The sequence below is a fragment of the Numida meleagris genome, chromosome 11 (assembly GCF_002078875.1).
Source record: "Numida meleagris isolate 19003 breed g44 Domestic line chromosome 11, NumMel1.0, whole genome shotgun sequence".
Lineage (NCBI taxonomy): Eukaryota > Metazoa > Chordata > Aves > Galliformes > Numididae > Numida > Numida meleagris.
Window position 1 is genome coordinate 8847248 of NC_034419.1, and position 11366 is coordinate 8858613.

The 11366-nt window shown below is 54.5% G+C and overlaps 1 protein-coding gene across 4 annotated transcripts; it reads left to right on the top strand.

Annotated features, from left to right (window-relative positions):
• ABHD6 (abhydrolase domain containing 6) lies at nucleotides 957-11366 on the top strand. 4 transcript variants are annotated; one of them, XM_021409722.1, is made up of 11 exons: nucleotides 1022-1106; nucleotides 1710-1849; nucleotides 3543-3609; nucleotides 5167-5309; nucleotides 6965-7124; nucleotides 7321-7434; nucleotides 7640-7772; nucleotides 8087-8244; nucleotides 8896-8950; nucleotides 9285-9385; nucleotides 10126-11366. In XM_021409722.1, the coding sequence occupies exons 4-11, from the start codon at nucleotides 5191-5193 to the stop codon at nucleotides 10300-10302; spliced, it is 1017 nt and encodes a 338-aa protein (XP_021265397.1). In that variant the 5' UTR covers nucleotides 1022-1106; nucleotides 1710-1849; nucleotides 3543-3609; nucleotides 5167-5190; the 3' UTR covers nucleotides 10303-11366. The 4 variants fall into 4 exon arrangements, with proteins under 4 accessions (XP_021265395.1, XP_021265396.1, XP_021265397.1 ...); XM_021409720.1 differs by lacking the exon at nucleotides 1710-1849 and having other exon boundaries at nucleotides 957-1106; XM_021409721.1 differs by lacking the exon at nucleotides 1710-1849 and having other exon boundaries at nucleotides 990-1106; nucleotides 3546-3609.

An 11366-nucleotide genomic window follows, 5' to 3' on the forward strand; every position in this document is an offset into this window, starting at 1 on the left:
CCGGGCTATGTGTGTTGAACTTGCCTGTGCTTGGTCTCATCAATGTCTTCTGGCAGCTCACGTTATCAAACACTTGGGGTTACTGCCAGAAACTCTGACCTGTAAAGCCCTTTGCACAGCACTTCTTGCAGCTCTTGCAGCCAGCCAGGCCAGAGGGACGTGCTTTATCATAGCACAGATACGGTGAGGATTCGTTGCAATGCGCTTGCATTAATTCAGAAGATTATGTTATTTCCAGTTTAACTACATTTTCTCCTACTTCTGGGCCTGCTGCAAGAGGGCTGTGCAGTGTTTCAGGTGCATCACTCCCCTCAACATCACCGATATAACCCCACTTGCATCCACCCTTGTATGTTTCTATTGCAGCCATACCACACCCCCTCTTACCTCCTTGTTGCATCGCCTTCCTTTCACTGCAGCAGCCTCACTGCACCCCCTTGTATCCCTGTTATATTTTCTCTCTATGCCCCCTTTCATCCCCAGTACAGCCCCCCTGGATCCTATCTGCTGCAGCCCCACTCCATCCCGCTGTACCCACCCTTTTGCAGCCTGTGTTAACCCCACTGCCTTCTTGTTGCACTCCCCTTGCACACTCCTTGTACCCCTGTGGAAGCCCCACTGTGTCCCCAGCTTGCTCCCCTGTTGCATCCCCACTGCAGCCCTATTGCATGCCCCGCTTGCACCCCCACTGCAGCTCCATTATATCCTCCTTTTGTACCCCTGCTGCATCCTCCCCTTGTACTCCTGCTGCAGCCCTATTACACCTCAAATAAAGTCCCATTACATCCCCCTGTCGTGTCCCTCCTTGCAACCTCTCTGAAGTCCCACTACATCCCCTATTTCACCACCCCCTTGCAGCCCCATTGCATCCCCCTCCGAGCCCCTTTCCACCCCTCTCCGCCCCCTCCTTGCACCCCCTTCTCAACCGCTTCCATCCCCGATTTCACCCCCACTGCAGCTCCCTTCGCACCGCCCCTTCCATCACCGCCCGTGCGCTCCGCTGCGCCCCCGCGGATCCTTCCCGGTACCGGCGCGAGGAGGCGGGCGCAGCGGAGCCGCCGCGTTCCTCTCGGCGCTGCCATTGCCGTCCGGCCCGGCCCGGCTCGGTAAGCGATGGGAGCGAGGAGTTGGGGGGGGCGCAATGCTGGGGCCGAGGGGCACCTTGGGGGGGGGTACTCAGATACCGAAGCGGTGCCCCCCGGGCTCTGGTATTGATGGAGGCGGGGAGGGAGGAGGAGACTGAAAGGCCTTACCGGAACGCAAGGAATAATTCGTAAAGATTATGTTTTAAAATTGTCGTTAATTATTTTCCTTCCAATTTCAAAAAAATAAAAAAATAAAAATAAAAAAATCAGGGCACAAAGAGGAGGAGAGCGGTGATGCTGCTCTGCTGTCTGAAGGATGCCATCATTTTGCTGGAGCAGGTTTTTGGGGAGGGATATGTGGATGAGGGGAGAGAGTGGATGCAGCCAGCACCCCGACCCCATCCTCTGGAGGGGGCTGAGGCCGGGTGCGCTCGTGACATCTGCACTGGGGTGGGGGTGGCGTGGCGGTGGGGTCCGGCTCTCCGGCTCATGGCCCTGAGTGGAGCCGTGCAGCTGCAAGTGGGTCAGAGATGGGTGTTTTGTGAACCGGCGCTGCAGAAATAATGATCTCATTTCGCCGTCTATAAATAAATGAAGGTGAAAGGGCACATTTCCTACTTCCAGCCCTCCGGAGACTGGATTAAGACAGAGAGCTGGCTGACGGACAGAAATCGTCCAAATAAGAATACATCTTAAATTATTACTTCGCTGGGACTGGTGTCCGAAAGGTCACGCTGCGAAACATACCTCTGAGGAATCGTAATGTTAGCTATGTCATTGATGATAGTCAATAGTGTTTTTCCGGCTGCTGGGGATGGCGGGGGGAGGCGGTTGTGAGGGAGGTGTTTATTTGCACGGTGCTGGTTTTCCTTACACTGTTAGTGCTGTGAGCTGGGGCTCCTGGGGGCCCTGTTCGTGCTGCTGAAGCCCACTGGAGCCCCCTGTTCTTGCTGTGGGATCTTAAAATTACTTCCACGGAAAAATCAGAGTATGCTTAAACGTGTTTCTTAGCATTTGGATCCTCGGAGATGTACGATCAGTTGGGCTGCTGGGGAGGAATGGGGAGCCGTGGGCACAGGGAGCCGTGTGCGGGAGGCAGCCCTGCCTGCCCAGCCCTGCCCAGCGCAGACCCATAGCCTTTCTACTTGAGTTTTGACACGCCTGATGAGCAGCGCTGTGTGCACAGGGGTTGTTCTCGGCGTGAAAATGCTCCCTGGCCATGCACACAGCTGCAGGGTGTGTTGCTTCCCAGCTGGAGCTGCTCCGCATCGCAAGGGCTTTGCAGCCATAACCCCCCTGCTCCCCCTGCTCCCCCGGCTCCTCCTGCAGCCCCACCAGCGCTTGTCCCATTGCAGGAGCTCGCCCCGTGCCTACTGCAGCACCCCCAAAAGCTGCTCTGTGAGAAGCACTGCTCAGTGCAAAGCCTCACGGTCTCCCTGGGAAACGATGCGAGCTGCTTTCACATCCGTGGGCTCGGGTTTTGTTTTTGAGCTAAATGCAGGTTTCTGATCCCACACACTGCTGTGTGCTGCTGCATCTTGCATGAGGCTTGGAAAAAAATCACCGCGTATACTTGGGCTGCACCGCTGGGTCTTCTCTGGCCTCCCTGGGGTGCCCCTATGAGCTTGGAAGAGAACAAATACTGGCTCTAAGCCACTTGTCCCTTTGGCCCTGGGGACTGTCATTGACACACTGTCCTTGCAGCACCCTGCAGCCCCCTCCCATCTCCTGGCCTCTCTGTTTGCACGTGATGCAAAAATGTGGCACAGGGGAGAAGTGGGCAGACAGCTGGCCTGGTGACACCCTCCCTTGGCACATGTCAGTGCCCGCTTGGGGGTACCTGCACCCCAGCTCTGGGGTGTCTCCCAGCCCCCTCCCAGCAGCCGTGGGATGCAGAGGCCAAACCGGTGTTCCTGGTTCAGTATCCCGTGCCCTGCCAGATACAGAGCCTTACTGCTGTCATCATCACAAGCCATTTATCAGACTTGCCTAATGGGTGTTCATGAGTTAACTGATGAAAGTGGGAGCCTTGCTTTGCACTGTTCCCCACAACTCTTGCAGCCTCGTGCTGAGTAATAAGAGGTAGTCAGGAGTCTCACTGCTGTTCCCATTTACTTTCACTGTTCAGCCCGAGCTGCCCCTCCAGCAGGCAGCCAAGGACTCCCAGGCAGCCTGCACTCTGTGGCTGCGAGGTGCCTGGGGCCACGCTTGCTTTTCCCATTATCTCCACTTGTAGCGCACACTTTGATCCCACTTGGATCGAGTGCCCTGCTGGCACAACGCTGCACAAAGTTCTGCGTTTACACGAGCAGGGGAAAGGTTAGTCAGAAGGCACCAGTGATGTTTGGAAGGGGAGCCGGTGCCTTCAATACCCCAAACTGGCTGCTTTCTATGCCTGCGGGTCAGCAAGGAGAAGGAAAGCAGCAGAGCAATCCTAACCTTGTTTTCCTCTTTCAGCAGCGCGCCACGACACCCACAGCGAGCAGGACCTGTGCCGAGAGGAGGAGGAAGGGATCTCTGCAGAGTAAGCCAGGCTTTGAATGCCTCTCCCCTTTTTGCTTTGCTTTCCAGGAGTGGTGGAGGCTGGGGAGTTGAGGCAGTGGCCCCATCCCACTGCATCCCTGTGCTGTCCATGCTGCTCACTTGTCTTCCTCATGGGCCGCAGCACCTGTGCTCTGTGCTTAATTTCTTCCCTGTCTTAGCGGCACAGCCGAAGGCAACACATGCTGGTGCTGGCAGGTGGGTCGGACTGTGCAGCCCTGCTGCTGGCACACGGTTTTCCTGCTGCTCCAAGGACTTGTTTATAGGCAGGGAGCATGGGGAGCAAAGACCTTCCTGCAAAATGATAATGACAGGAATAACTGTGTCATTCAGGCTTGAGAAGTAGCTGATGTTTGGCTTTGTTAAGGAGGGGTCTAGTGCAAACATTTGCTGCGTTCCTTGAATTACAGTTCCTCCTTTTCTTTTTTCCCCTGGGGAAGGTGGAAAACTGGATTTTGCTACAGACTTTATGTGAACTTTTCATCTTGGTCACATACAGCGTGTGTTTGTAATGTGATTCAGTCTCGCAGCATCGCTGTGGGAGAGGATATGGCCGCGGTGCTTTGGTTCCTGTTTCACAGCACAGCGCGCCAGCCTGGCTGCTAAAGGAAGCAGAAATACATCTGCATGTGCTGACATGGGGAAATTTGGGGCAGGAGGAGACATGGGTGAGAGGACACCGGGCACTGGAAGTGATTTGTTTTATAACCAAGTGTGACAAAAGAGCTAGTGCTGAGGAAACAGGCAAGACATAGGCTGATGAGCAGCAGGAATTAAAGGCTGTGTGTGGCAGGGTTTAATCCCTTAATGAGAAAAATAGATCCTTGCAGCCCGCAGTTGGGAGAGCAGAGCGAAGGGCTGTGGGCACCTGTCCTGGTGCGATACCTGGGGGGACATTGTTTGGAGGTTGTCTGGGAGCTGGGCTGGATCCTGGGAAGGGCAGCAAGCACAAAATGGCTCCTGGGCATTTGGAGGACGGGGATGTTTTGGTGCCATATCGAGAACAGGGATGAACATGTCTCGGATAAGGGCTGGTGGCCAAAGAGCACCCTGCCAGGTTCCTTCCATCCCTTCCCAAGACCACTAATAGGCTCTGCTCCCTTGATTAGTCAGTGCCTGTGCAGAGCAGTAATGAGCCTGGAGACGGACTCAGGCTGTGGATTCTAGGTCAGCAGCTGTATGCTGGGGATTTGGGAGCGGGCAGTGCCTGTGTGGGGCCTATGTGAGAGCTGCAGGACCGTGAGCACCTCGTGGGTGGGCATTGTGCCTGCTAGGCTGGCCAGGAGCTGTCTGCATTGCCCTGCCTTGGTCTGCGCCCGCCTGGAGCTTATTGCCCTCTGGAATATGCACTGTGGAGAGGATAACATTGTAATAATTAGTCATACTGAGCTTTAAAAGAGAAAGACATTTTATTGCCCTCCTGACTGCTGTCCTTTGCCTCACACCCTGCCATTTTCCTCCTCTCCTGGCTGCCAAGATTTCATTTAGCCTTGAATTGTTTCTGGTGTTTAACCCCTGATCCCTCACTCAATGCACCCAGGTGGGGCCAGGCCGGAGGAGCAGCATGGACCTCGACGTGCTCAACATGTTCGTCATAGCCGGCGGCACCCTGGCCATCCCCATCCTGGCCTTCGTGGCCTCCTTCCTGCTGTGGCCCTCAGCGCTCATCCGCATCTACTACTGGTGAGTGCTCCCCTGTGAAAAGGGGGCTCAGCTTCCAAGGCAGGGCCTGTCCTCATGCTGGCAGTTACAGAAAGGGCTTTCCCCATTCTCCCCCTCTCTTGTGGGCGCAGGGATGGTTTTCCTTACCCACATGCACCCTGTCCTTCCTGATAGCAGCAGACGGACGCTACGTCCTTCATCCCCATATGTCCCTGGAAATTAGCAATAAGCATGCTGTCTGCTTTCATTTCTGGGCTTGTGGCAGAGGAAAGCTGGAGTCATGCTCCTGCAGGGAGCTGGGCAGCATCTCGGCATCTCACCGGCCTCCCACACGGCTGCCGTCACGTGCCGGTGGCAGATGGTGGCTCCCGCAGCCTGGCTCAGGGGTGTTCCCCATCCAAGTGACCTCTTGTCAGCAAAGGATGTTATCCCGCCCTGCCGCTCAGCTGCACAGTGTGATTAAGTCTGCCCTTCCAATGGAGCATTTAATAGCAACCCTCTAATCAAAGCATCTGGGAGCCGGTGGGAGGGGCGAGGTAATGCAAACCTCAGCAAACCAACCCCACGGCAGCACCCCGCTGTGTGTCATGGGGCAAAGCATCACCTCGCGGTGTTGAGGGGGAAGCAGAGAAGAACCCGCAGCAATGTCCTTCAGGGCTGTGAATTAAGGGCTGAGTGAGAGCAGAGAGGTGGTGGCACAGCCCCGGGCACTTCTCCCATCGCTCACTTTCCTCCTCAACGACGCTGAGCTCCCACAGCACAAGGACCTGGACGGCTGATTGTGGCTCTCTGCTAGTGCCCACAGGGGCTGGGGGGCACCTGGGGCCAGCCCAGCAGGGTCAGCCGCTGCCGCCTGCGGGTTAAGCAGTTTAGCTGTGGCCGCTGAGCCTGTTAACACTTTGCGGGGGATCAGTTCAGCTTTGCACAGATTATTTTGTCTTCTGCTGAATTGATCCATCAGGATCAGTTGCTAAAAATGTTATCAACTTGCCCATCAGTGGTTTACACCAGTGCCTTTGAGGCGAGCACTCTTAAGACACTTATTCAGGGAGAAATTCGCCTCTCCTTGTAGGACCCGCGCATGGCCATGATATCGCTTAAGTCCCACTAACTCCCTCAAAAAAGGGATTATGATAAAAGAGGATTGCGCTATGCATAAGCTTTGAGTGGGCAGAGAGCTAGGACAGCCCAGCACAGCGTTGGTGACCTTGATTCTGTGTCTCATGTAAATTCTGATATTGTGTGTAGAGGTATTCGGAAGTGTCTTGGCTGCCAGGAGTAGCCCAACAGTTGTTCTGACAAGGGTCACTTTTGACTACAGGGGAGACGTAGAGAAATCGTACCTATTCCATGGTCTTGGACCGCACGAACGCATCATCTGTCCAAAGTGTCACTGATAATCTCTGCCCAGGTCCCCTCTGGCCGGGAGTTTTACTGCAGCATCTTTAACCAGGCTGCAGGCCTGCTCTGGTGGGAGCTGTCTGCTTTCAGAGGAATAGCCCAGTCTTTCTGTGTGGTCAGGCTGGTATCTTCTGGGTGGGGGACGTTCACCAACAGATCGCTGGTGTGTGTGCCTAAACACATTTTCAAAGACCATTGAGGTGGCATATGGGAAAGGGGTCCCATTACACCCTGGTCTTGCCTTGCTCCTGGAGTTATTTTCTCCTTGTTTCCAGGTACTGGCGTAGAGCCCTGGGCATGCAGGTCAGATACGTAAACTGTGATGACAGCTATCAGTTTTGTTATTCCTATAGAGGAAGACCAGGGTACCGGCCATCTATCCTGATGCTACATGGCTTCTCAGGCCACAAAGACATGTGGCTGTCCATAGTCAAGGTGAGACTCCAGTTTTCTTGTTGCTGCTTACTGAGTCTGGGCTCAGGGGCGGTGCAGGGGCACATGGGCTGTAACGATTGTTGTAATGCTCTAGGAATACCCTCAGCTCTGTGACTGTTGTTCATTGGATCCTTTTTATCCCTGTGCATGCAAATCTGCCTTCCCATTGGTGTGATTGCCCCATTTTGTTTGGCAGTTCCTCCCCAAGAACCTGCACCTAGTGTGTGTGGACTTGCCCGGGCATGAAGGCACAACCCGCTCAGCCTTGGACGATTACTCCATTATGGGACAAGCGAAGAGAATCCACCAGGTAAAGCCTCTTGGTGCTTTGCTCCCAATCCTGCTGCATGAGGGATGTAAGAGATGCTGGTACCCATGCGACCCCACTCCCTCCCACAGTCCTGTCCAGGCTGCTGGGTCAGTCCACTGGCCTCATGGTTTTGAGCAGAATTTCTCTGAGGACACCACGCTCTTGCTTCCTCTGCCCTAACAACGCTCCTTCTGCTCCTGTGCAGTTTGTGGAGTGCATCAAGCTGAACAAGAGGCCCTTCCACCTAGTTGGCACCTCCATGGGTGGGAATGTTGCTGGGGTTTATGCCGCGCAGTACCCGGAGGATGTGTGCAGCCTGACTCTGATATGTCCTGCAGGTGCGTAACATGGGGCTGGAAAAACATGGAGGAGAACAGTGCTGGGGCTAAAGTAGCCCTTGCACATCAGAGAGTACAAAATTTGTTGAAATAATTCATACATATAGTCTGAAATTCTCTGGCGAGGCACAGAGCTCACAGGAGGAATTTGCAGCCCTGCCCAGATCGCTGTTCTCCAGAGCTTTGGAGTTTGTCCAGCTAGAGCTAGAGCCTCAAGCAAATGGGTGCAGGAGCCCATGCAGGGCAGGGGGCTTCTCCTGGGGGCTCTGCTGCAGCCGTGTTGCACTGTGCTCACCCCATCTTCCTCGCCCCAGGGTTGCCGAGCTTCACCGATAGCAAGTTCGTCAAGATGCTCCGGGAGCTGAAGGAGTCTGAGCGCACCGACAGGATCCCACTGATTCCCTCGACACCCGAGGAGATGGCCGACATGCTGAAGCTCTGCTCCTACGTTCGCTTCAAGGTGCCGCAGCAGGTGAGGAGCCAGGAGTGGGATTTTGGGGCGGCAGTGGTGTTGCCTCACCCCGGATCTGCCCACCAGCTTCCCCATGGGCTTCCCTACTGCCCTCTGCCAGTGGCAGCTGGAATAGCCCTGCGTGAGGCGCAGGAGTTCCAGCAGCGAGCTGGGAAGCAGAAGTGTTTTTCAATAAACATGGCTGTCAGGAAGCACTAAATAAATAAAGAAGAAGGCTGTTGTCCAGCCTGGAGGGGGAATGTTTGTTGCTTTTTTAGCAGAAGCTATGGAAATGTTAATCATCGCATTGTGAGGTGAGAGGAACTTGGCAAGGAGCTTGCTATTTAGCCAGGTTTTCCTTAGGAAGTCTGGGATGAGTAGATTGGAGAATAAGAAAAAAATATGAGGTCGTGCCAAGACCAGTTTTTTTGGCAAAAGAATAAAAGAAGGAAGAAAAGCAGAGTCATGGCTGAGACAGACAGCCTGCCAGCCCGTGGGGAAAAATGCAGTTTTGCATCATAAAAGGCTCAAATAGTTGTTGGTGAAACGCTTGTTACCCAAGCGCTGTTGCGACAGCCAGACTGCCTGTGGGCTAGCTCGTGGTGGGGCAGGCACGATCCTGGCCCCGTGCGAGGTGCAGCCCCCCAGTATGTCCCTGTTCTCCCCCTGCAGATCCTCCAGGGCCTGGTGGACGTCCGCATCCCACACAATGATTTCTACCGAAAATGTAAGTGTGTCCTGCGTCCCGGGGCTGCCCCATGCTGAGAGCCCAAGGGGCCAATGGGGTGGATGGATTTAGGGATGCACAGGCAATGGGGCTGCTGCTTTGTCCTCATCCCCCTAGCTGGTCCAATGCTTACTGACGTCTATGGGGAGGTGGGATTGAAGGAGAATGCCTCTGTTGCAGTTTGGTGGAGGTGCTGAATGCCACCACCTTTGCAGAGATGGCCCTTCATGGCTTGTCCCACCGCCCCTGCCCATGAGCTGGTTCCCATCCATGTCATGGGGCTGTGCACAAAGCATCCTTCTCCATAGGCTCACTCTTCCCCCGTCTGCCCCAGTGTTTTTAGAAATTGTGGATGAGAAGTCCCGGCATTCCCTCCACGAGAACATGAACAAGATCAAAGCACCGACGCAGGTCATCTGGGGAAAGCAGGACCAGGTATGTGGCCACCTCTTGGCTTCGGGCTTTTGGGTGCTGCCAGGGCTGAATTAGTCTGGGAGGAGGAATAAGAGGAATAACGTGCCAGCAGAGTTGTCCTGGCAACCAGGAAGAGATGTGCTCTTCTGTGGGCAGGTGAGAAGGAGAAAGCGTCTCCCCATGTGGTTACAGAGGGAGAACAGGGAGATCTGGAGGGTGGGGAAGGGGCAAGGTGCAGACATAGGCTGGCACCCAGTGCAGAGCCCTGGGGAGATGGGTACAGCATGGCCTCAGCCCCCCCCAACCAGCATCACAAAGGCCATGTCTGCATCCCTGCTCAGCATCTGTTTTGATGCTCAGCATCAGCATTTGTTGGGTTGACAAATGCAACGTGCCATGTGGTGAAGTGCTGAGCAGTCTGTTTCTCGTTGGGACACCAAAGGAGCCCTTTTGGCAGGCGTGGTGGGCAGTGTCCTGTGCTATTGGATTAACAGTGGCCAAGCACTGGAACAGGGAAGTGGTGGAGTCACTGTCACTGGAGGTGTTCAAGAAACGTGCAGATGTTTCTGAGGGACAAGGTTTAGTGGGCATGGTGGTGAAGGGTGCTGGGTTGACAGTTGGACTAGATGATCTTAGAGGTCTTTTCCAACCTTAATGACTCTACGATGTCGATTGGGCCTGCAAAGGCACCTCTAATGGGATTTCCACCATGGCCAGTAAAGCCCAGTGCTATGGCAGTGACTTTTCTCCCCAACATCCAGGTCCTGGATGTTTCTGGTGCTGACATCTTAGCAAGCGCCATCCCGGACTGCCATGTGTCCATCCTGGAGAACTGCGGCCACTCAGTGGTGGTGGAGCGGCCACGCAAGACGGCAAACCTCATCCTGGAATTCCTGGCCATGCTGCACAGCACAGGCAACAGCAAGAAGCAGGCGTGACGGGGCCAGAACCGTGCCGAGGCCGCGTCTCGGAGCTGTAACACATCGAAGCATTGATGAGTTCTCAGGGATTTGTACAAACCACGGTGAACGTGCCAAAGTCCCTGAGGCAGGCAGAGTCACTGACACACCAACCTATAGCACTGCTGACACAGCGACCTAGGACCTCTGAGCAACCCATGTAGATGCAGGAACAGGACTTGAGCCTTTTCTACTCCTAGGTTACAGCAGAAATGAGCAGAAACCACAACCCACTAGCCATGCAGTGTGCTGAAGCTCCCTTTGCAGCCCACATTGCCCACGTTGCTGGCACACAGTTGTAACTGACGTTCCCCTGGACCCTCTGACGAACGCAGAGAGGAGGAAGCGTCCCGGAGCGTGACTCGCCGTGTTCCCACCCCGTGAGCGCCGCGTTGCATGCTGCCGTGCTGTGCAAACCCCACGCTCCGGGCACGGCGCTCCCCTCCTCGTTCGGATGATGAGAGAGAAGGTGTGGAAGTCAAGCAGCTGTGTGTGTGCAGACACGTTCACACCGCGGGTGTGCACATTTCCTCAGATCCCTGAGCAGCTCCTGTGCATGCGTGATGCCTTAACAGCCTGCGTGGTGGGCAAGCGCGGGGCGAGCGTGTCTCGGCTCCTTTCTGTCCCCTTGTGCTGCAGAACGCTCCGATGTAAATAACAAGTTTCTTAATGAATTCCGTGAATTCTGTGAATGGTGACGGTGCTGAAAACGTGTGGAAGAGGGGAACCGGCCGGTGCGTGGCAGCCACCACGCCGAGGTACCTGTACATATGTTTGGAACTCCCCCAGTGGTTTCTCTGCTCTTTTGGAGAGAAGAAACGTTCGTTCTTTTGGAAAATTAGCAATTTCCTGTTAATCGCTCATTATGGTTTCTACTACAGGAGTTGATTTAAAAAAAATAATTTAAAAAAAAAATTGCTGATAGTTTTGTGTGGTAAAAGGCAGAAAAGAGATTGTTAGGTATCTGTATGGTTTCTCATATGCCACAGATTGCTGTCTGCAGAGGATTTCTATGGCAATTAAAATCTAGGAATTTAAAGAGT

Bases quoted from the DNA above. Each gene is read 5' to 3' on its own strand.
- ABHD6 (XM_021409720.1), top strand. From the start codon at position 5,191: ATGGACCTCGACGTGCTCAACATGTTCGTCATAGCCGGCGGCACCCTG. The intron at 8,951-9,284 runs GTAAGTGTGTCC...CGTCTGCCCCAG, and splicing joins CAATGATTTCTACCGAAAAT to TGTTTTTAGAAATTGTGGAT. The intron at 9,386-10,125 runs GTATGTGGCCAC...CCCAACATCCAG, and splicing joins TCTGGGGAAAGCAGGACCAG to GTCCTGGATGTTTCTGGTGC.